Here is a 24,570-nt window from a genome sequence, read left to right as displayed (position 1 = left end):
TCTTGGAGAAAGAAATCTCCATAGGGAGAATCGGAAACTGAGCTATCCTCAGAGTTTGAATCAGAGTTCTAAGGGAAAAAAGCATATACCCATCCCTACATCTTCCTGTTTAGATTCAAAATCTTGAATCTCTTCAGGAAAAGAGGAGTCCCTCTTTCTTTCTTTTACCAGAAACTACATTACAAGAAGGATCAACAGCCTGAATTAAACCCTGAGCTAGACCCAGTAAAATACTCTTATCCAAAGAAAATTAAGGAGGAATAGATACAGGCTTGGTTTTCTGTTTCTTCTGACAGAAAAATGAGTGTGTGTTACTAATGGTGGAAGCAGCTTCCCCAGGGACAGGCACAGCATTCAGACACAACAGGGAAACCTTCCCTGTTCCCTCTCCCTGGGAAGACGAGTGGCCCTTTATTTTCTACTGATAGGACCCCAACAGCCACAGAGACTGTAGATGCTACACCAGAGGGATTGCGGTAAAAGAGGAGTTGTCTAAAGTGCAACAAATGGCCACAGCAAAGTCATCCACCAACGGCAGAGGCAAACTGCTGGGGTGGAAAAGGTGCTTTTTTTTTTTTGTGGCTAGAAAAAGGACCAATAGTCTGTTCCAAGGTCAAGCTGAAAAAGGTACCTATTTTTCTGGGAAGACAAGCAGCTGATAAAAAGTGTTTATCGCAGAACACCACATTAAAAGCACTTTAAAATACTATGTCAGCCCACAAAAGTAAAATAAACAAAAGTTCTACAGAGAAAAAATGTTTTCATTTACTTTACATAACTTTTAAACTGATAGAAAAAAAAAACAAGCACTCCATTTAAGTATGTTACAGTCAGTTAAAAACACTACACTCCTAGCTTTAAAATAGCTTGCCTGAAGAGGAAGGCAATAAAAACCTCAGCAAAATTAAGAAAATGGAAGCCCCCCCCCCAATGGAACCTATCTGTCCAGCAAAGGAAAACACAAGCTGACTACTGCATCCTCCAATGCCTCAAAGGAGAGTACTCTGTAGCAACTATAAAGCTTTAGTCAGCTCGGCTTAAGCTGCCTGACAGTTTGGGTACACGAAAGGCACCCCTGAAGCTATGAATTCTGGCCCACTATTATTTCCTTGACAGGATATAACCCATGTAGCTAAGGCTACTGCAGCAGTAATGAATATGATGAACACTGTGTAGGTTACAATTTGGCAGCATGTGTCTTTAATACACGGGATTTAGAAAGCTGGTAATTTAATCCTGGTGCATTACATGCATTCAAACTGAGCTGCCATACCAGTTCACAATACTCCAATTTATTTTAACATGACCCCCCCACACACACACACACACACACACGCACACGCATACTGGGTAAAGGTGTCACACTTGATCCACAATGGAAAATATCAACATTCTTGAAATTATTGCTGTGTTTACTGATGGCACTGCCTTTTTATATTCTAATAGTGTTCGTATATATTCTGTTTCCAACTGCCTGTCAGTTTTTCCCATTTACAATGCAGTGCACGAACACCACATCAGACTGACCACTCATTTGAAAACTGTAGTAGATGCAGGAAGTGTTGTTTTGTTAAAGAAGGCAAGAAGATAATTAATTTTATTTATTTATTTTATTTTACATTTGTTTGAGGAGCGCAAATGTTTAAGATTGTTATATGGGGTAATGAGGCAACAGAGTACTGGAGTGTTGGTGGGCTGATACAGGGTCCTATGGGCTATGACAAGCTGGTGAAATTGCAGTTGGTTTTGGAACTCTAGTTGCTTAAGATTAAGAAGTGATGAGTTCTAAAAGGAGAGCCAGTGGCAAATCTAGCAATATTTTTACGGGAGATAGTTTGTTGAGGTTGTTTTTAGAAAGATTAGTGTATATAGGTGACGCATAGAGTAGGGTGGAGATTAGGTGAGATCTGGCTATGGTGGTCCTGGCTACTGGTGCAAGAAAGGGTTTGATTCTATAGAGGGACCCCAATTTCATGTTGACTGTTTTTATTGTGCTGTTTATATGAGTATCAAAGCAAAGGTTGTTATCTATTGTTATTCCTAAAAGTTTAGTGGTTGAGTTGGGAGATATGACAGTGCCATTATTAGATACGAGTGTGAACTTTATTGGTGTGGATTTTTGGGTTGGTGTAAAAAGTAAATCTTTAGTTTTTTTAGGATTTAGGAGGAGGCAGCAGTTTAAAAAACATTGTTCTACTGTATTAAATGCTTTTTGGGTAAGGGGCTGTAGTTCAGTTGGAGAGGTGGCTGAACAAATTATTGTGGAGCCGTCTGCGTATTGAATACAGGCGGCATCAGGAATTGCTGAGTGAAGGTCATTAATAAAAATGGAGAATAGGAGTGGGGCTAATATAGAGCCCTGTGGAACACCTAGGGAAATAGGGAGGTGAGTAGATAGACTGTTTTCCCATAGCAGGCCTATTGTCTAAGTAAGATTTAAACCAATTTATGGCTAGAGGTTCAAGTGAGAGGGATTTTAGTACATTTAAAAGGAGCTGGTGATTAACCATGTCGACAGCTTTAGATAAATCAATAAAGACTGCAGAGGAGAGAATTTTGTTATTTTGGTTTTTGTTGATGAAGTTCTGTGAAGGTTAGCAGGGCAGTGGTAGTACTGTGGAAAGGTTTAAATCTGTGTTGACAATTGGCTAGTAAGTTATTTTGGAGTAGGTGGTTAAGTAGTTTCCTATGGATACAGTTCTCCATAATTTTTTCTAGGGGAGATAGAAGAGCAATAGGACAATAGTTAGAAAAGTCGTTAGAATTCCCCCCTTTATGTAGTGGGATGATGTGAGAAATTTTCCAGATAGATGGGATAGTTCCTTCACTTATAATTCTGTTAACCAGAATGGAAATGGGATAGGCTATGGCTTTAGCTCCTTTTTGCAGATATTCTGCTGGAAGTTTGTCAGCCGAGGGGGGAGTAGGTTTTAGTTTCTGGAGAAGGGAGCAAATAAAAGAAGTTGGAACTGGTTTTAACTGAAATGATGGAGATGGGCTTGTAATAGATGTAGGCAGATTTGAGGTATCTGGAGATAGTTGACTAGCAAGATTATGGATGGCGTCTGTGAAGAAAGAATTGAAGGCATTAGCTGTTTGTGTGGGATTATCAGGATTAGAGCTTTGTGGGTTACATGTGATAGATTGACCTGGGTATAGTAGTTTGTTAATGCTAGTCCAGAACTTTTGTGGCTTCTTATGGTAAGTTTGTTGTAGTTGGAAGTAGAAGTTCTTTTTGTCTAAGAGGATGGCTGTTTTAGTACTATTTCTAAATTGTCTAAAGGTTTGGTGGTCAGTGGGATTTTTAGTAGTACGCCATTTTGCCCAGGATTTGTTTCTAAGAAGGATTTTTTGTCTAGTAGTATTTGACAGCCAAGGGGCAGGTTTAGCTTTATTTCTAACAGAGCGAGTTGGGCGTGATGGTTGAGGATGGTTAAGAATGTGGAATTAAAGTATTCCACTGCTTCATTTAGTGGGAGAGATTTTATAGGTGACCAATTACACTGCTTGAGTTCAGCTTGGAAAAGTTCTGGGTTAAAATGCTTTTTGGTGCGTATTATCCTGAAATTGTTTGGGTAAGTTAGGTTGGTTTTGTGTCTGATAATAAAAGTTAGTGAATGGTCACTTAGATCATCTGGGAGGGTTCCTACTTGGTATGTTTGATGAGGAGTATTAGTAAGAATCCAGTATAAGATACTTTCCTTGTTATTGAGTTTATTAATTCTGGTTGGGGAGTTAATAGTTTGTGAGAAGCCATATAGGTTAATATGGGTAGTAGGGTGTACCATACTGCAGGACTTCCAGTCGATATTAAAGTCTCCTAGGACTATGGTTTCTTGTGGGAGATTAATAGAAAACCAGTTAAGGATATTTTCAAAGACTAAAATTGTATTTCCTGGGGGAAGGTAAATGCAAATGATGTATATAGATTTACATGAGTTGATCTGAAATTTAGAAATGAGGATTTCAGCATTATTGTCAGAAGGTGGTCTAAGGTTTGCAGTGGTAACTTGTAGGTCTGATTTATAAAGGATTGCTACCCCGCCTCCCTTTTTGGTTGTCCGGTCTAGTCTAAGGATATTGTAACCAGGTGGAGTGACTTCATTGTCTTTAATTGTGGGTTTTAGCCATGTTTCGGATAGACATAGTATGTCAAATAGGTGAACATCTAGGAGGGCATGGCGGTGGGCAATTTTATTGTTAATGCTACGTATGTTGAGATGTGCTATATAGAGTGAGTTAGAGGGCTTAGTAGGGGCTTTGGTACTGGGGTTATTAGGGTTGTACTCTTTAGTGGCAAGGATATTGTTTGGGTCTGGGTTAGGATGAATGTCTCCGTCTAATAAGGAGTGGAGGTGTACTCTATTTATAGGGTAATGAAAGTTAAGTGATTTTTTAACATTTAGCTTGATATATTTAATGTGAGATAGTCTATGGTATTTAGCTTGTAGGTAAGCAGGGTTTGGCTGTGATGTATATGTAGTTTTGAGAGATGGCTAGTATTGGTGAAGAAGTGTATTTGATGGGGAAGAGAAGGGAGGGGTATAATGGTTGTTCATAGGAGGTTAGCAGATAGGCAATAGTTAGAGTAGGAAAGAGAGAGAACAAGAGTGATAGTTTTATTTGGTATGGGATGGGTAATTTAGCCGTTATATTAGTTTTTAGGGTGAAAACTTGAGAGGTAAGGAAATATGACAAAAGGTGTGGTGTTGTAACAAGGAGGGATGGGAGGTCAGGTAATAACAGGTGAATTGTTAAGACAAGGAGGAGTGGGAGTGTTAAGTTGGAGTGTTCGATTGGAGCAGAATGTGATGGGGTGTGGCTACAGAGGAATAAATGTAGGAGCACTGGGGGTGGGTGGAAATTGGCGGCAGGGTAGGGGAGCAGAGTGAGCCCGCAAGGTGAATGGAGTGGGTAGAGACAAGTGTGTGTAGTCGGAGAACAATCAGTGGAATGCTGACTGATAAGATAAGTTAAGTAAGGTAGTTGGAGAGAAAAATGAAGTAGACAGCAAGGTTTCCAAGGCAAATATTGGGAGAGTACAGTATAGCAAGAGGTGTAAGAAAGAACAACAGTAACAAAATGAGGGCAGTAGTCTGCAAGAAAAAATATTTTCCTGGGGTTTTGGGATAGGCGAAAGATGGGGACTATGTAAGAGTGTCACCTAGTGGCCAGGAAATGGTATTACAGCAGTAGTAATTTCAGGGGAAGGCTGGTCTAGGGCTGAAAAAGGATGCACAGTTTGGCTAGAGAAGGTAGTGAAATTATTCCAAGTTACAACAAGGAAACTGAGGGTACTGGTTGCTATGACTATGGTTCCATTTGGAGGAAAGCACTAAGCAGATACTGGCATTATCATGAATATAATTACAGCACTCCTACTACTGTAACAGAAATTCTTCTGTACACAACACACACTGATTATTTTCCAAAATACACTTCCAGTTTTACACATTTTCCTGAAAAGTGAAGTGTAAATAATAGCTACAGCTCTCCATAAAGTGAAAGGCATACCATTCTGCTTGTTAGCAAGCCAGATATTTCTACATATTCATTACTTTTCATTTAAAAGAAAACTGTCAGCTCCACTGTGCAGAGAGAAAGCCCTGACTGTGACTCCACATAATCCAACATACTCTAGCAAATGGAGTGCTGGAGAAGATAGCAAGGGAGGGTGGGAGTCAGCAGTTGACACAAGCTCATCCATCTTGTGATGGTGATGGGGTCGTCCTATTACAATGCCAGAACCTACTGAACCAAGATGTGCAAAGCAAGCAGAGTAATGGTCTAGGGCACACACAAGGTAACAATTGGCAAAAGTGAGCACATGTGTGTGTGCTAGCACACATGCATACCAGGGAAAGCACGGCAGGCCCTCGTACAAACAAGTGTACACATGAACTAGTCAACGAGGCTGGGATTAATGGATCACCCTTTGTAGCTGCTTGGATAACTGTCCCTCAAGTCAAGTGCAATCTCCCGTCAATGGACAGTGAAATGGCCACTGCAAATGAGAAGCAGATGGGGTGAAAATGCAGGAGAAGGATTTTAAGGGCTAGCAAGAATACAAGAAGGAAGTCAGAATGGGCTGTCACAGGTCTCAAGCCAGTGGTCGTATGTAATTGTAAAAGAAATGAAAATCTTCTGTACCTCTTGCACGGAGGACTCTAACACTGTTATTCAAAGACAATTTCAAATCAGAAGGCTTCCCCCTCTTAGCATTCATTTTGCTTCCATCTCTATCACCTCCATTTAAAGAGCAGGAATTCTTACTAAGCCATAGTACACAGATTCTGACAACACATGACTGCTTTGGACTTCCAAGATGGCTGCACATTGAGTAATACCAAGATGGCTGCACAATGAGTAATACCTTAACTTTAGCTCTTCTATTGTGAGAACAGAAATTCAGAAAAGAGAGCCCATGAATGTGTTTTTGGGTAAACTTCAGTTACTAATTAGTAAGTGCAATGCCTTCATGCCAGCAAAGAAGAAATTTAGAGAACCTGAAAAAAATTATTTATACATAAATACAAATATTTCAAGCATGGGCATTAATGTCCTTCTAGCCTGCCAATATACCAAAAAAAAACCTTCCATAATAAGTGTCCAGGCTGTTCTTAAAAATATCTAAACTAGTAACTGATTTAATGTAATTTGCTAGTCTGTTCCATGCATCAGCTACTCTCTCAAAGAATCAGTTAGCACACTTCTCATTCATATAGAATCTTCTACATATGTTGTCTGATGATTATCTAGTACTTTTTTGACAACCCCAAACATTCCCAGACATAGTTGTCTCTAAATGTCCTATACACCTGAATAAAATCCAGGATCACCTTATAGGTTCATAGGTTCATACTAGGCTATCTGCCCTAGGGCATTTATAAGCCTAGCCAGAATGTGTTTGGCTTTGGCCACCCATTTTAAATTTATTTTGCTATGCCCTTTTTCGAGATTAGTATACTGTGCCTCTGTCTAACAGTGACACAGAAGTGATACCCGGGGTAAACCTACGATCTCCCATCCACTCATCAAGATTCCTCTTGAAGAGAGTCAATGAGGGACTCTGCCTAACCTAGACCGGGATTTTATTCCATAGTGAAGGGAGCCTCTGGGTTATGAATCTGTCCCTCTCCAGCATGTCCTATTTATTTCAGTGCTGAGGTTCAAGTCTCTCAAGCATGTAGCTTGATGGGATTTGGATTTTCTGAGGTGCAGCATGTCCATTAATTCCGGGTTGGACATGGCTTTATACGTCAGGCACAGATCGCCTCTGAACAGGCGGTATGCCACTGAGTAGAGCTGGAGTTTCTTTAACCGGGCAGCATATGGCAACTGTTTGAGCCCTTTGATCCTGTTGGTGAGGTACTTTTGGGGTCTTTCCAGTTGCTGCAGGTGTCTGGTAAGGTACATCCCAAAAGGGGCACTGTACTCAATTATGGGCCTTATGAGGGATGAGTAAAGAGGCACGATGACCTCCCCTGATCTAGATGTGAATCCCTTCATGATTAGGTGGGCTATATAAAATGTTTTTCTAACCACTTTGGCCACGTGGTTGTCAAATGAGAGATTGCTATCAACTTGGGTCCCCAGGTCCCTAATTACTTCTTCTGTACTTAATGGATTACCACCTATGTGGTAATTTGTGGGCACTTTGTTTTTGCCAAAGGGGATGACTATACACTTTTTGGCATTTAGCTTGAGGCCATGGCTCTGGCACCAGTTGTCTGTTTCTATGAGGCCCTTTTGGAGGATGCTTGTGTCGGCTGAAGAGTCGATTATGGCGCCCAGTTTGCAGTCATCTGCGAACTTGGTGAGCCACAGTCCTTCCGTGTTGGCCGGTACCTCTGGGAAATATATACCGAACAAGAGAGGTCCCAGGACTGAGCCTTGTGGGACACCACTTGTAACTGGTTTGGAGTCTGACATGGCTCCAGCAATTCTAACCATGTGGGTTCTCTGTCCTTGAGCCAGTTTGCAATCCATCTAGTGACATAGGGGTTTATATTTAAGCTGGTGAGCTTATCTATAATGCCCGAGTGGGGTATTGTATCGAAGGCTTTTGCGAGGTCCAGGTAGGCTGTGTGGACCACCTTCCCCTCTTCAATGGCCTTGGTGACGGTTTCAAAGAAATCAACCAGGTTTAAGAGGCAGGATCTGCCCTTAAAGCTGAACTGGGTAAGATCCAGTGTTTGTAGGTCCCCAATATCTTTATTTATGAGGTCCATGATGATCCTTTCCATAACTTTGCAGACCAAGCTAGTCAGGCTTATGGGGTGATAGTTTCCAGGATCCGTTGAGGCACCACCTTTATGGAGAGGGACCACTGTTGCTGTATGCCACTCTTTGGGCACATGTCCTGTAGTAAGGCAGAGATTGAACAGTAGTTTTATGTTTGGGTTTAGCTCTTCTTGGAATTCATGTAGGACGCAGCCCGGGACACCATCTGGTCCCATTGATGCTGTGTTTTTTGCTTTGGAGAGGGCGGCTCTTACCTGAGCATCTAAGATGTCAGGGGGGTAGAACTCTGCTGGGATAGATATTTGCCCTTTTGGTGGGGAGGTGGGGGGAGAAGTTTGCACTGAACCTGTCAGCTAGGATGTTGACAATGTCTGTGTGTTCGGTGTATTTTTTGTCATTTTGGACTAATTCTGAGCATATCTGGGAATTACCACCCAGGTTCCTAACATAACTAAAGAAAGCCTTGTGATTATCCTTAGTGTCCTGTGCAATTTTTCTCTCGAAGCTGGCCTTAGACAATTTTACGTGTGCCCATAGTTTTTTGCTAATACTGATCAGTGATGCCTTCCCTTTTTGGGATTTTGCTCTATCATTTAGTAGCTTCCTCCTTCTATTGTATAGTTTGTTTATGGCTGGGGTCCACCAGACAGGACGTCTGCCTTTGGAGGATTGGGTCTTGGTTTTATTTGGGATCGCATGATCCATGCATTCCTGAAGGTGTTCATAGAATGTGTTTATAAAGGATTCTGCGGTCTGGGCCATATTTTCCACAGGCCCGGGGGCTTTGAAGGATTCCACCTCAGTTTTGAGGAGTATGAAATTTGCTTTAGAGAAGTTTTCACTGTGGTTTTCTGGGCAGGGGGTGGGGTCGGGATGTGAATATCCTGTGAGATTAGTTTATGGTCTGATCTTACCAGTGAGGGATACACTTCTGGTCTGGAGCATAGAGTCCCCATGTTGGTGATGATCAGGTCCAGTATGTTTTCCCCTCTTGTGGGAGTGGTAACAACTTAGATATATACAAGAGACACTGTGAAAGTGCAGATATTTTCTTTCGCAATACCTTAATTTTTTTACATCTACAGATGCCCTTGGTATATTTCCGCTGTACTCTTTCAAGTTTACTCATGCTTATTTCTTATAAGGTTTCCATATTGTTATTCCATACTCAAATTTGTGTCTAATATACCTAACAATAACTTAATTTCTGATTTCCTAGACTATAAATCTTTTTTATACAACCTATATTAACCAATTGGTTCCTATGATTAGAAAAACTCAAAGCTCAATCTACCCACACACCAGATACCCAGGTTCTTAAGTACATTTACAGTTTCAATCACTGTGCAGTATTAAACATTCACCTTTCATTTATGTCTCCCAAATCTCATATGCTTAAGTTTTGATGCATTTATCAGCATACTATACTCCTGTACCCAAATGGTCAATTTATTCATATTCCTTTGCAGACATGCCTTATCTGTAAAACACACGTAATCAGTTTACCTAATTTCAGGTCATCACCATATAAACTGTAGAACACCTCAGATGAAAATGTTAGGCCTCTTAGATGTAATCTAAACAAGTAAGGGCCTAGGACAGATACCTGTGAGACACCCTGACTGTAACCAAGAATTTCAAATATCCGATTGCTGTATGATACTTGACATGTCCTGTTTGTAAACCATGCAGCTATCCATCTTATCAACAGTGCATCAATACCTAGTTGTTCTAATTTGCTGATCAGTGTTTTGTGTATGACCCTGTCAAATGCTGAAGTAAAATCTATATATATTAAATCACAGCACAATTTTTCATTCATAGCTGTTATTATACTATAGAAAGTACAGTTGTGTACACTTACCATAAATGTAGATGTTCAAGTGTATTCACTGTTGCAGTCATCACATTTGGGTTATCTGCTTGCAGTAGCTCTCAGTTGGCCTGATTAACAAAGTCTTGTGTCCTACATTGGTTACGGTCTCTTCTTCCGTGATGTCAGGTCATCAGGGGGTATAAAACATGCAACTGACGTCATTACATCAGTTTTTCTTGCCCCAGATGTCAGGTGCTCCCCTAATGGGAAGCAATTACATCTATAAACATACAAGGTTATACCTCCAACAAAAAAGCAAATACACCAAAAAGCTTTTAAGCATTGTAAAGGAGAGAAGAGGTATAGCCAAAAAGAAGTCAGGGGGCTGGAGGGAGGGTAACCAGAACTGCAACAGTGAATACACTCGAACATCTACATTTATGTGTACACAACTGTATAATGTTCTTCATGTTTCACTGTTGCAGTCATCACATTTGGGTAGATTCCCAAAGCTAAGGATGGGAGGAGGAATTTAGATAGCATTAGGACCAGCTATAAGGCCCTGCAAAACTGCAGTGGCAAAGCCAGCTCTGGATTTAGAGAAAATTGGCAAATGGTAATGCTTGGTGAAAGTATGCACAGAACTTCAGGTAGCAGCTTCTAGGATGTCCCTGGTAGGTACGCCCCTGAGAAATGCTGTAGAGGTAGATGCAGCCCTGATTGAGTGGGGTCTGATCCCCTGTGGGATAGGTTTTCCATGCTGCTTATAGCAGAAATTAATGCAATGGCCTATCCATTTGGAGATGGTTTGCTTTGAAATTTCCTTCCCCTCTGTTCCTGCAGCAAATGCCACCAGCAGGTGTTCAGATTTCCTTTGAGGTTTAGTCCTGTCCAAGTAGAATCTAAGTTGACTGTGCACATCTATGGAGTGCAGTATCCATTCCCCTTTGTTCTGTGGATGAGGAAAGAAGGTTGGCAAATGAATGGACTGATTAAGGGCCACACTGGATACCACCCCTTTGGCATGAAAGAGGGGTTGGTCCTGAGGGACACCCTGTCCGCATGAAAGATGATGAAAGGCTCCACTGCCATAAGGGCCTGTAATTCAGATACCCTTCTTGCTGAAATGATGGCTAAAAGGAAACCTGTTTTCCAAGAAAGGAATTTTAAATCTGCAGTAGCAGCTGGCTCGAAAGGAGGAAGAGTGAGTTTCTCCAATACAAAGTTAAGGTCAAAGGCTGGAGTTGGAGCTCTCCTGGGTCATCTTAAATTTTTGGCCCCTCTGAGGAACAGCTTGAGCAGTGGAAGAGAGAAGAGGGGAGAGGGGAGGTTCTGTGTTATAATGAGCAGAAATGGCTGAGGCATGAATTTTTATTTAGGAAAAAGACAGGCCCTTGTGAAGCATCTCAGTTAAGTACTGTAAAATCTGAGGTAAAATGGGCACTGCTGTGCTCATCCCTTGAGATTGGTTCCAGGCACAGAATATTTTCCATTTTTCAGCATAAGATTTTCTAGTACTAGGCCTCCTTGCCTCTAAAATTATATCCATCACTGGTTTACTGAGGGATGGTAAAGGAGAGCTTAGGTAATTAGCCAGGCTGCTAGGTTCAGTGTTTGAAGCCGAGGGTGCAAAATCTGGTTCTCCTGCTGAGACAGCAGGGTAGGAGTCTGAGGCAGGTGCCATGGGGCCAACAGTGACACACTGCGCAGAAGTGGGTACCAGTTGGCATGGCCAGTCTAGTGCAATCAAAATCGTCCTTGGTTTGTCTTGTTTGATCTTTAGTAGTACTTTGGAGAGCAGAAGCAGAGGAGGAAAGGCATAAACTGATAGGTTTTTCCAGATGAAGGACAGAACATTCCACTCTCCAAGCTTGCCTGTGGGGAGTCCTTGTGCAAAATATTTCCAATTGAAAGTTCTGGGTGGAGGCAAAGAGTTCTATATCTGGGCTCCATTTGCTTGTCAACATGTTGAAAATCCTTGGTTCCAGTTTCCACTCGTGTGGGTCCATGAGGTTTCTGCTTAGTCCGTCTGCCAGTGTGTTTAGTTTTCCTGGCAAGAATTGAGCTTGTAGATGCACTTGGTAGCTCAAGGCTGTGTTCCACAATGCCATGGCTAGTCTGCAAAGAGGGTAAGAATGTGTACCCCTCTGCTTGTTTATGTACCACATAACAGTGGTGTTGTCCATTGTTACCATTAATTGTCCTGGAAGAATGTGGTCCTTGAAGGCTGCCTGAGCATTCTGTACAGCTAACATTTCTTTTTGATTGATGTGCAGGTGCATTTGACTTGGGTTCCATTTGCCCTGAATGCACTTCCCTGCCAGGTGCGCCCCCCCATGCATAGTCTGATGTGTCTGTTAGGGTTTGAGCGGCAGGGGGTAGTGTGAATGGTAGTCCCTTGTTTTGGTGGCAAGCCTCTGCCCACCAAAGGAACTCTAGGCGTAGGCAAGGTATGACAGGAATCATTGCTTCTAGATCCTGAGAATGGTGACACCACAGGCTTTTTAGATACCATTGTAGTTTCCTCACATGCAGGCTTGCATATGGAATTAGAAGAATGCAGGAGGCCATGAACCCCAAGGCTTGTAGTATTTGCCTTGAAGATAGCAGGGTTTTTGTGGCCACTTGTTTGAAGTAGGTTGTCAAGTGAATTTGTTTCTCTGGCGTGAGGAAAGCCATCTGGGAAGTTGTATTCAAGCTTTCTCAGAGGAATATAAATTGTTGACAGGGTACCAGTTGTGATTTCTTTTCATTTATGGTGTACCCCAGACAAGTTAGCACCCTTTGTAGAAAAGCCAGATGATTCAAAAGTATGTCCTGGCTTTCTGCCTGAATTAGACAATCGTCCCGTATGGGTATATTTGAAAATTTCTTTGCCTGCAAAATGCAATGACTGGAGTTAGGCACGTTGTGAATACCCTGGGCGCAGTAGATAAGCCAAAGGGCAGTGCAGAGAACTGATAGCTCGTGTAGCCTGCTTTGAAATGTAGGTATCTTCTGCAAGATTCCCTGATTGGGATGTGCAGGTATGCTTCCTTTAAATCTAGTGTTGCCAACCAGGCATCTTTGCCTAGCATAGGAAGCAACTGGTGAAGAGTCAGCATCTTGAACTTTGGAATCACCAACGTTTTTTTTTTTTTTTTTTTTTTAAGAGTAGACAGGTCCAGGATAGGACGTCATGAACTGTTTCTGGGTACCAGGAAAAGTCTCGAGTAGAAACCTTGTCCCTTTTCTTCTTCTGGTACCAACTAAATAGCCCCTATGCTTGCTTTTGGGCCTCTGCCCACTGATTTGGAGCTAGATCCGGCCAACCGCTCGGAGGTGGTAATGTGTGGGAGTGAAATCTGAATCCTTGAGACACTATATTTAAAATCCATTTGTTCTGGGTAATGAGTTCCCAGTTATTTGCATGAAGAGCAATCTTTCCCCCCAAAGGGGCAGTCAGTTGAGAAGTGCTTGGAAGTTTTAAAAATAAGTCATTGAGACAGTTTACCTGGTTATTACTCCCAGATTTGGAAGTGGAGGCCCCCTACTGCTTAATCCTGTGCGTCCCCTGGGACTGAAGCCTGGGTGCTGTGTTGGATCTGGGTTTGGACTGAGAAGGTCTGGAAGAGGCAGGAAAGCACCAATTCTTAGAAGGCCAATGTCTACTAAATCTTGGAGGGGATACTTGTAAAAAAATCTTTAACAGTTTCCATAGAGTTAGCTTTTTCCTCCATCTTTTTAAGAACTACTACTGCCTTGTTGCCAAATTACGGGAGCATCCAGTAATTTTGCTTTAACATAATCTGGCAAGGATTACTCCTTAAGCCAAGCATACCTTCTAAGTACAGACCCAGTTACAGCAGCCCTGCAAGGTGCCTCTAGTGAATCAAAACCACATTGCAATGTATGTTTACCAACTTGTTCAGCAGAATGCATTAAATCCTGTAAATCCTTATTTTCAGCACAATCAGGAATCAACATAATTTTCTGTTTAAGCAATCCAATAATATGCTGCTGATACTTTAACATATGAAACTGGCAATTCAAGGCCCTAATGGTCAAAGTTGCAGAAGTGTATACCTTCTTAACCCATCTATCCAGCGCCCTGGAGTCTCTATCAGAGGGGTAGGATTTTGGGCAGTAGTAGCTTTAATGCCCTTGGGTCCCTGTGAAATGGTTTCAGGATCCGCAGTAGAATTTTTGAAAAGGAACTTGTGAGAGTCAGGAACCCTGTAATATCTATCAGGTTTTCTGGGAGCAGGAGGTAAAGAGTCAGGGGCTATGCTAGATTCCGAAAAGGCATCATCAACAATGTCCAGTACACGAGGTATAGCTAAAGGCCTGTGCTGGGTCAGGAGTAAGAAATCCTTAAGCATCTTTTTAGAATCAGAGAAATCCTGACTTTCCCAACGAAAATGCTCCCTGAGAGTATGCAAGGTTTCACCAAAAGAGACATCCTCTGGGGGGAAGCAGAGGGAATACAGTCCTCAGCTTCATAATCCTCATAGGTGGATAAGGGTAAATCCTGGTCATCAGAGGAAACAGAAACTTCAGAATCCTCGTCAGAAGTATCATAACAAACTCAGTCCTACGTCTCAGAGGGGGAAGGTTGGCTTCCCCTGATTAAAGTAATAAGGTCTTCAGCCATTCTTATTTATTTTTTAGGCATAGAGCCCTGACCATGCAGTCTGGGCATCAGTTTTCTAGCCATGGTTTGAGTTTTATGCCTTGAAGAAGAAGATGGCATCAGTTTAATATGCAAATCAGTAGGCCTGAAAACACCCTCAGAAGCCAGTGCCTGCACAGCGGCTCTGGACCCATCCAAGGTAGAGACATCCGCAGGTTCCACAGTTGAAGCATCTCGCGGCATACCGGACTCCGAATGGGTCTCCGTAGAGGCCTGCGAATCTGAAGTAGCAGGTATCAGGAGCTGCAAAAGCACCTCACTGAGTACCGGCGAACTGGTGACTGGCTTAGGAGAAGCATAGTCTGCAGCTTTGGACCTAGGCGGCCTGTCTCTGTCTTTATCTTTGCGTTTTTTTTGGAATATTGGTAGTCAGATGGCTTATCGAAGACCTATCAAGATACTTGAACCCAGCACCACAATATTTAGAAGCGCAAATATACCAGCGACGGATAGTTCATGGTTTAAATAAGGCACAAAACCGACAGTGAGGTACGTCATGGTCAGGGCCTAGGCAAGGAATACAGTACGAATGAAAATCTTTATGAGATATTTGCTTTCCACAAAAAATGCAATTATTTACTTTTACTGACATCGGTTTAGAGCAATAAAAAGTTTCCCCAATGGGGTACTTGGCTTTTTAGTTGAAGACTTTGGTACTGAAACTCGAAAACGAAAATTTCAGGAGTCGGGCGACAGGCACTTGCGAACTGATTCTGCTTCGGGCACCACACGGCAAGAAAGACTGATGTAATCACGTCGGTTGCATGTTTTATACCCCTGATGACCTGACATCAAGGAAGAGACAGCAACCGACGTAGGACTCGAGACTTTGTTAATCAGGCCGACTGAGGGCTACTGCAAGCAGATAACCCAAATGTGATGACTGCAACAGTGAAACACGAAGAACATCATCATGTTACAGGCAGTAATAGAGCTATTTTCAACATATGCATGCTGACATATAGTTTCAAGTCGCAACCTATCCATTTCTGACAATAACTATCCAATATTACCTTCTCCATTATTTTACCATAACATGAAAGCAGACTTAAGGGTCTATATGACTCTGGGTTTGTCCTACTCCCCTTACCCTTAAAGACAGGCTTAATAAGCACGTCTCCAATCTTGAGGACTCTCATCATATTTATAAGGCCTAGTAAATAATAGATATAATGGTACAGAATAACTGTGTAAAATCGTATGATAACCATAGATATCCTTCTCTTCCATGTTGCAGTATTCTTAGTGTGGGATTTCCCACCTCAGGTGACCCAAACGTCAGTTCCTATACAAAAGCTTAAGGCTGGCTGCTGTAGGTGCGTGGGACATCACACACAGGGCCATAAAGCAGGGACTTTAAAAGTGACGTCTGCATGCACAGACCTCAGAACTTGAAGGCCAGACAGACAGTCCCAAAGAGAGTAAAAAATGATGTCAACCAGAAGAGTCAAATGTAATATGCAGGCTAGCTGCTCTTGGTGAAGGGTAGAGCTTCCTAGTGCCAAAGAGCTATGTCCATAGTCCAAATTTAATCCAGGAGGATGGGGGGAGGGAAGGAATACTGCAACATGGAAGAGAAGGACATCTATGGTTATGGTAAGATTTTACACAACTATTCTATGTCCTTCTATTCCTATGTTGCAGTATTCTTAGTGTGGGAGAGTACCACAGCTTAGAGAGAAGGGTGGAGGTAGAAGTGGAAGATTCCAGAAACCCCATGCAGGGTTGCTCTAGCAAAGCCTGCCCTGGCGCTGGAGTCATGGTCCAGCTTGTAGTGTTTGGTGAAGGTGTGAGCAGTGGATCAGGTGGCTGCTTCCATAATGGAAGCTATATCCAGCCCTTTCAGGAAGGTTTTGGAAGTAGCCATGCTTCTGGCAGAGTGAGCTCTCACCCCACAGAAATGGATTTTCTGATCCAACATGAAATAGTTTGCTTGGAGACTGCCTTGTTCAGAGACCTGAGATGGAAGGAGACAAACGGTTAGATTTTCTGAAGGAATTAGTTTTGTCTAGGTAGAATCTCAGTTGTCTGTGTACATCCAGGGAATGGAGAATCCTCTCACTATTTTTAGTTGCAGAGGGGAAGAAGGTAGTTAAGTGAATAGATTGGTTTAACGATAGGTCGTTGACCATTTTGGGCATGAACGAAGGGTTAGTGCATAAGGTCATCCTGTCCTTGTGGAAGGTTGTGTGTGTGTGTGGGGGGGGCAAGCCATGAGAGCCTGTAACTCTGACACTCTCCTAGCAGAAGTGATGGCCACCAACAGTACAGTCTTCCATGTACACAACTGTAAAGTAGTATTGCTAGTTGGCTCACAGGGGGCCAGTGTTAGTTTTTCCAGGACAAAGTTTAGGTCCCAGGGTGGTGGGATGGGTTTTCTAGGTGGCCTGATATGTGAGACCCCTCTCAGGAAATGTTTTACATCTAGCCTGGATAGCAGAGGGGGATCTAGAGGCAGGCAAGCTGAAATGGCTGGAAAAGTGCACTTTCACTGAGGAGTAAGAAAGTCCATCCTTAATGAGTTCACACACATAAGCAAGGACTAGGGAAGGATCTGCTTGGTTGAGGTCCCTGTCCTTATGTAGACACCATTTTGAGAATCTCTCCCATTTGGATAAGTATGACTTTCTACTAACAGGTTTCCTGGCCTCCCTCAGGACTGTAAGCATGTCCTCTGAGTAGTGGTGTCTAAAAGGGATTAGATGTTTATCACCCAGAGTGTTAGTGCTAACATCTGTAGGTGAGGATGGATTAGGGTTCCCTTTTGTAGTGTGGGAAGATCCATCTTGTGGAGTAACTTGTGGTGATTGCCCTTGGCTAGTGAGTGAAGTAGGGGCAACCAGTGTTGCCTTGGCCAGTAGGAGGTCACCAGCAAGATTTTTGGTTGGCCTTTCTTGATTTTCAGTAGGACCTTTTGGATTAGATGGAAGGGGGGGAAGCGTATAGAAACAGTCCCTTCCATGGAATGCTGAAGGCATCTATTCTCCAGGCAATTGGGGAGTGATCCTGGGGCAGAAATTGGGAAAATGTCTGTTCTGGGGGGAGGCAAACAGATCCACTTGAGGAGTGCCCCACCAGTGGACAATGTCTAGAAATGTCTCTATTCAACATTCACTCGTGCTGTAGAGAGGATGTTCTGCTGAGAATATAGTACAGTTTTGTACCTACTACAAATGTAGATGTTAGAGTGTTCACACTGCTGCAGTCATTACACTTGGGTTATCCTGCCATCAGGCAGTCCCGCAGTCGGCCAGAGTTCCAAAGTCTTGGTCCGGAGTTTATTGCGGTCGCTTCTTCCCTGGCGTCAGTGCGCCAGGGGTATACAAGTTGCATCCAATGCCATTTTCTTCAGTTTTTCTTGCCCCAGATGTCAGGTGCCCCCAAGTAGGCAGGCAATACATATTGCTACTAAAACATATATATAAAATATAAACAATACCTTCAGTTACAAGCAAATACACCACAAAGGTTGTATAGGATAGAAAGGTATAGATAAGTCCAGCTAGGACAGAGGGGATGGAGGGAGGGTAACCTGGACTGCAGCAGTATGAACACTCGAACATCTACATTTATGGTAGGTACAAAACTGTACTATGTTCATCGTGTTACACTGCTGCAGTCATTACACTTGGGTAGAATCCCAAAGCTAAGGTTGGGTGGCTGGTCTATAAAGAGTTAGGATTGGCTACGAGGCCCTGCAGAACTGCAGTGGCAAATCCTGCTCTGGATTTAGAGTAAAGAGGCAAGTGGTAATGCTTGGTAAAGGTGTGCACTGAACTCCAAGTTGCAGCCTCCAAAATTTCCTTGGTTGGTACTCCTCTGAGAAAGGCTGTTGAAGTGGCTGTTGCTCTGGTAGAATGTGGCCTAATGTTATTAGGGACTGATTTTCCATGCTGTGTGTAGCCTTTCCTTGTGATCCTGCAGCATATGCTACAAACAGTTGCTCAGTTTTCCTGAAAGCTTTTGTTTTGTCCAAGTAGAAGTGTAGCTGCCTGTGTATGTCCAAAGAGTGCAGAAGTTTCTCCCCTTTATTCTGGGGGTTTGGATAAAAAGTTGGCAAATGGATGGTTTGGTTAAGAGCCACACTAGATACCACCTTTGGCATAAAGGTAAGGTTTGTCTTTAAAGAAACCCTGTCCTGATAAAAAATTATAAAAGGTTCCACTGCCATTAATGCCTGTAGCTCTGAGACTCTTCGTGCTGAAGTTACTGCCAGGAGCAGAGCTGTTTTCCATGATAAGAATTTTAAATCGGCTGCATTGGCTGGCTCAAAGGGTTGCAGGGTCAGCTTTTCCAAAACAAAATTGAGGTCCCAAGTTGGTATTGGTGCTCTCCGGGGCGGTCTTATGTTTTTAGCCCCTCTGAGGTACTGCTTTAGCAAGGAGAGAATAAAGGAGGATCCGTGTTGTAATGTGCTGAAATGGCGGAGGCGTGGAACTTAATTGATGAGAACGATAGGCCTTTGTCCAGCATCTCAATTAAGTATTGTAAAATCTGAGGAATGTTTGGGACAAGAGGGTCAAGGCTTTGAGCCTGGTTCCAGGCACAGAATCTCTTCCATTTTTCTGAGTAAGATTTCCTGGTGATAGGCCTCCTGGCCTCCAAAATGACATCCATAACAGCTTTAGAGAGAGGTGTTGCATGTTTGACTAATGAATCTGCCATGCAGCCAGCTTTAGGGTTTTGAGCTGACCATGCAGGATCTGATTGTTTTGTTGAGTCAGAAAGTGTGAAATTTGAGGCAAAATCCATGGTGGGCCTTGAGCTAAGTTCTTTAAGATTGGGTACCAGTGCTGGCGTGGCCAGTCTGGAGCAATCAGGATCATCTGTGGTTTTTCTTGTCTGGCTTTTAGGAGTACCTTTGAAAGGAGAGGCAGTGGTGGGAAGGCATAAACTTTTAGACTTTTCCAGCTGAACGAAAGAGCATCCACTTTCCATGCTTGTGTGTGGTAAGTCCTTGTGCAGAATTTTTGTAGTTGGCAATTCAGTGGGAAGGCAAAAAGATCTATGTCTGGGCATCCCCATATTTGTGTTACCATGCTGAAGATTTGTGGATTCAATTTCCATTCGTGAGGGTCCATGATATTTCTGCTTAGATCGTCTGTCAGAGTATTTTTCTTTCCTAGCAGGAATTGTGCTTGCAGATGAACTTGATAAGTTAGAGCTGTGTTCCACAAGGTCATGGCTTGCCTGCATAGGGGATAAGAATGAGTGCCCCCTTGCTTCTTTATGTACCACATTACTGTGGTGTTGTCTGTCTTTAATAATTGTCCTGGATGCAGAAGGTCCTTGAAAGCTGTTAGGGCATTTTGAACATCCAGGTAAGTATTTAGAGTTGAAAGGTCTAGTATGGGTCTCTAGGCTTTGTCCTTTCTGGGGACCAGGAAGAGTCTTGAGTAAAATCCTTGTCCTTGTTCCTGCTGTGGTACTTTTTGAATAGCTCTCATGTCCATGAGGGCTGAAATTTGTTTTTGAGCCTCTGCCCATTGATTTTGTGGCAGGTTTGGCATTCCTTTTAGCCTTGGTAAAGTGTGAAAGTGGAACCTGTAACCTTGAGACACAATATTCGGAACCCATTTGTCTTGGGTGATTGTTTGCCAATTTTGAGAGAAAAGTGCTAGTTTTCCCCCCTAAGGGGGCTGCCAAAAGGGAAGTGCTTGGCATACGAAGGAGGAAGTCATTGAGACGGTTTCCTGTAAGGTTGAGACTTGTCCTCACCTCCTATTGGGGTTGAGGTACCCCACTGTCGTTGTCTGTTAGAGCCTTGGGGTTGAGATCTGCCTCTTGGGCGTCTGTATCTGCCTCTCTGTGGCCTGTCTGACACTGGAAAGGACCAATTCTTTGCAGGCCAATTTCTGCTAAATCGAGGTGGCTGTACCTGTAAGAAATCTTTGACTGTTTGCATAGATTTAGCTTTATCCTCCATTTTCTTTAACACCTCTTCTGCCTTAACACCAAACAAGGTATCATGCTGTAAAGGAGCATCCAATAATTTTGCCTTAACATGATCAGGTAAACTCTGTTCTTTTAACCAAGCATGTCTTCGAATCACAGAACCTGTAACTGCGGCTCTACAAGTGGCCTCTAAAGAATCAAAACCACATTGCAGAGTATGTTTTCCCACCTGTTCAACTGCATGCAATAAATCCTGCATTTCTTTATAGTCAGGAGCTTCTGAACTTGCAAGCATTTTCTGTTTTAACTGAGCCATTAAATATTGTTGGTACTTAAGCATGTGAAACTGGCAATTTAAAGCCCTTACTGCTAAAGTTGCAGAAATGTAAACTTTCTTCCCCCATCTATCCAATGCTCCAGAATCTCTGTCAGAGGGGACTGCAATTGCAATGGAAGCCTTAACCCCTTTAGGACTCTGGGAAATGGTTTCTGGGTCAGCAGAAGGGTTTTTATAAAGAAACTTGTGAGAGTCAGGGATTCTATAATACCTATCTGGCTTGGCAGGTGCAGGGGGCAAAGAATTAGGAGCTAAGCTGGATTCAGAGAACACATCATCCACAATATCTAACACAGGCGGAATAGCCAGGGGCCTGTGCTGAGGCAATAAAAGGAAGTCCCTGAGCCTTTTTTTGATTTTCTTGGATTCTGAATAATCTTGACTTTCCCAATGGAAATGCTCCCTCATGGTATGTAAAGTTTCCCCAAAAGAGTAATCCTCAGGAGGAGAGGCTGAAGGGATAGATTCTTCAGCATCAGAGTCCTCATAGGGGGGTAGAGAGTATCCCTGGTCTGAAGAGGAATCAGAGGAAATGGAAACCTGATCAGAGGAAACAGTCTGTATCCTGCCTAGGCCTTTTCTCAGGAGGGGGATGGGAACCTCTGATTAGAGTAATGAGGTCTTCGGACATTTTAAGCATCTGTTTCTTAGGCATGAAAGACTGTCCAGGAGAAAGTACAGTTTTGTACCCACCATAAATGTAGATGTTCGAGTGCTAATACACAGCTGCAGTCATAACAGATGGGTTCTCCTGCCGTCAGGCGGACCCTCGCTCGGCCGAATTCCAACGTCTAGGTCCGGCGTCGGTTGTCGTCGATTCTTCCCTGATGTCAGTGCGACAGGGGTATAAAGGAACCAGCCGACGCCATTTTCTTCAGTTTTTCTTGCCCCAGATGTCAGGTGCCCCCAGAAGGAAGGCAATACATAAAATTAGGCAATAATGCAATGCAATATAATCAAAAAACAGTAGTTGCAAGCAAATACACCATAAAAGAATACTCCTAGAGGGGAAGGAGGGAGGGAAACCTGGACTGCAGCTGTATTAGCACTCAAACATCTACATTTATGGTAGGTACAAAAAGTACAGTTTTGTACCTACCATAAATGTAGATGTCCGATAGGTATGCATCTGCAGTCATAACATATGGGTTGTCCTGCCTCAGGCAGCCCTTCGGTCGGCCGGATTCCCAAGTCTGGGTCTGGCCTCGGCTGATGTCGCACTTTCCCCAACGTCAGAGCTTCTGGGGTATAAAGGCATCAGCAGACGCCATTTTCCTCAGTGTTTCTTGCCCCAGATGCCAGGTGCCCTCTAGGAAGGCTAAATTTGGATAAATGTAGAATGTTCCAAACAGTAGCAAAATATATATATATATATATATATATATATATATATATATATATATACATACATATATGCAAACAAACAAATACACCATAATAGATTCCCCCAGCTAGCTGAAAGAGGGGTAAGCACCCTAGGAATACCACAGAGGGGAAGGAGGGTGGGTAATCCTGACTGCAGATGCATACCTATCGGACATCTACATTTATGGTAGGTACAAAACTGTACTATGTCCTTCAAGGATGCATCTGCAGTCATAACATATGGGTAGAATACCATAGCCAAACTGGGGGAGGAGGTACTAAGATAAGGATGGTGTAGTTAAGATCCCCTGTAAAACTGCAGTTGCAAAGCCTGCTCGGGATCTGGAGTATAAAGGTAGATTATAATGCTTGGCAAATGTATGCACGGAGCTCCAAGTAGCAGCTTCGAAAATGTCCTTGGTAGCCTCCCCTCGTAGGAAAGCTGTAGTGGTGGCTGTGGCCCTTGTGGAATGAGGCCTGATATTTTCAAGAGCGGTCTTTCCATGAAAAGAGTAGCAAAAGCGAATGCAATTTCCTATCCATTTTGAAATTGTCTGCTTGGAAATTGCTTTTCCTTGCACCCCAGTTGCATAGGCTACAAAAAGTTGGGAAGTTTTTCTGCTGGTTTTAGTTCTGTCCAGATAGTAGCGTAGTTGTCTGTGTATATCCAAAGTGTGCAAGAATTTTTCTCCTTTGTTCTGTGGGTTAGGGAAGAACGTAGGCAAATGAATAGCTTGGTTCAAGGATACCCTGGATACCACCTTTGGCATGAAAGTAGGATTGGTTCTCAGAGACACTCTATCCTGGTGAAAAATAAGGAAAGGCTGCACTGCCATTAATGCCTGTAGCTCGGATACTTCTCCTTGCTGAAGTGATTGCCAGAAGGAAAGCAGTTTTCCAAGATAAAAACTGTAAGTCTGCTGATGCTGCTGGTTCAAAAGGAGGTAGTGTCAATTTTTCCAGCACAAAATTGAGATCCCATGCAGGTAGAGGGGGTCTCCTTGGAGGTTTAACATTTTTGATCCCTCTCAAAAATTGTCTGAGTAGAGGGTGAGAGAAGATAGGAGGATCCATATTGTATTCTGCTGAAATTGCTGAAGCATGAATCTTAATGGAAGAGTAAGACAGGCCATTGTGGAACAATTCTGCTAAGTATTCTAGGATGTGTGCTAGGTTTGCCAGTGTGACATCTGTGCCCTTTGATGTGCTCCAAATGAGGAATCTCTTCCATTTAGCTGAGTATGTCTTCCTTGTGGAGGGTCTGTGAGCCTCCAGCATAATGTCCTTGACCCTCTGAGATAAGACAGTTTGGTTTGGTTTTAAGCAATTTTCCAGGCAGTTAGTTGCAGTGTTTTCAAGTTTGGATGCAGGGTCTTGAAATTGTTCTGCGTTAGAAGAAGAGGCCATAGGGGTAGAGGCCATGAGTTTGCCTGAGACATGCTTCTCAGTAGCGGATACCAGTGTTGTCTTGGCCAGTCCGGAGCTATTAGTATCACCTTTGGCTGTTCCTCCCTGATCTTCAGTAGAACCTTGTACATCAATGGGAGAGGTGGGAATGCATACACTATTGGGGCATTCCAGCTGAAAGAGAGAGAGTCCACCCTCCAGGCTTTTGGGTGGTATGTCCTTGAGCAGAATTTCTTCAGGTGGTGGTTGAGAGGGGAGGCGAACAGATCCAGCTCTGGCAATCCCCATTTCTTTGTTATGAGTTTGAAGATGTCTGGATGCAGCGTCCATTCGTGAGCATCCGTGGTAGTCCTGCTTAAGCTGTCTGCTAGTGAATTCTCTTTTCCTGGTACAAATATGGCCTGCAGTTGGATATTGAGATTCAGGCCTAGGTTCCACAGATCCATTGCCATCTGGCATAGAGGGTAGGAATGCGTGCCTCCCTGTTTGTTTATGTACCACATGACCGTGGTGTTGTCTGTCCTTATCAGCAGATGTCCTTGCTGGAGGAATGGTTTGAATGCCTCGATTGCATGTTTCACTGCCAGCATCTCCTTTTGGTTTATGTGCAAATTTAGCTGTCCTTGTAGCCATAGGCCTTGGATACATTTGTCCTCCATGTGTGCTCCCCATCCTAGGTCTGAGGCGTCCGTGGTGATGGTCTGCCTTGGTTTTGGTTTGTTGAAAGGCAACCCTCTGTTGGACTGGCAGGCCTGAGCCCACCACAGGAATTCCTTTTGAAGGCATGGAATAATTGGTATCATGGTTTCTAGACTGTGTCTGTGTTGAGACCAT

At 43.1% G+C, this 24,570-nt stretch overlaps 1 protein-coding gene across 1 annotated transcript in view; it reads right to left on the bottom strand.

Annotated features, from left to right (window-relative positions):
* The window catches only part of SETD1B (SET domain containing 1B, histone lysine methyltransferase), a 1,665,584-nt gene that overhangs the window by 1,211,397 nt on the left and 429,617 nt on the right, over positions 1 to 24,570 (bottom strand). The window contains exons 7-8 of the mRNA XM_044068611.1: positions 17,018 to 17,043; positions 6,863 to 6,875 (exon numbers count right to left, since the gene is read on the bottom strand). Of these exons, the coding sequence (XP_043924546.1) occupies positions 6,863 to 6,875; positions 17,018 to 17,043 (39 nt within the window). The remainder of the gene's footprint in view (positions 1 to 6,862; positions 6,876 to 17,017; positions 17,044 to 24,570) is intronic.

Source organism: Protopterus annectens, chromosome 4.part0 (genome assembly GCF_019279795.1).
Source record: "Protopterus annectens isolate FY-2018-M chromosome 4.part0, PAN1.0, whole genome shotgun sequence".
NCBI lineage: Eukaryota > Metazoa > Chordata > Ceratodontiformes > Protopteridae > Protopterus > Protopterus annectens.
Note: the sequence above shows the minus strand (reverse complement) of the source record. Positions and strands in the feature narration are given on the sequence as shown.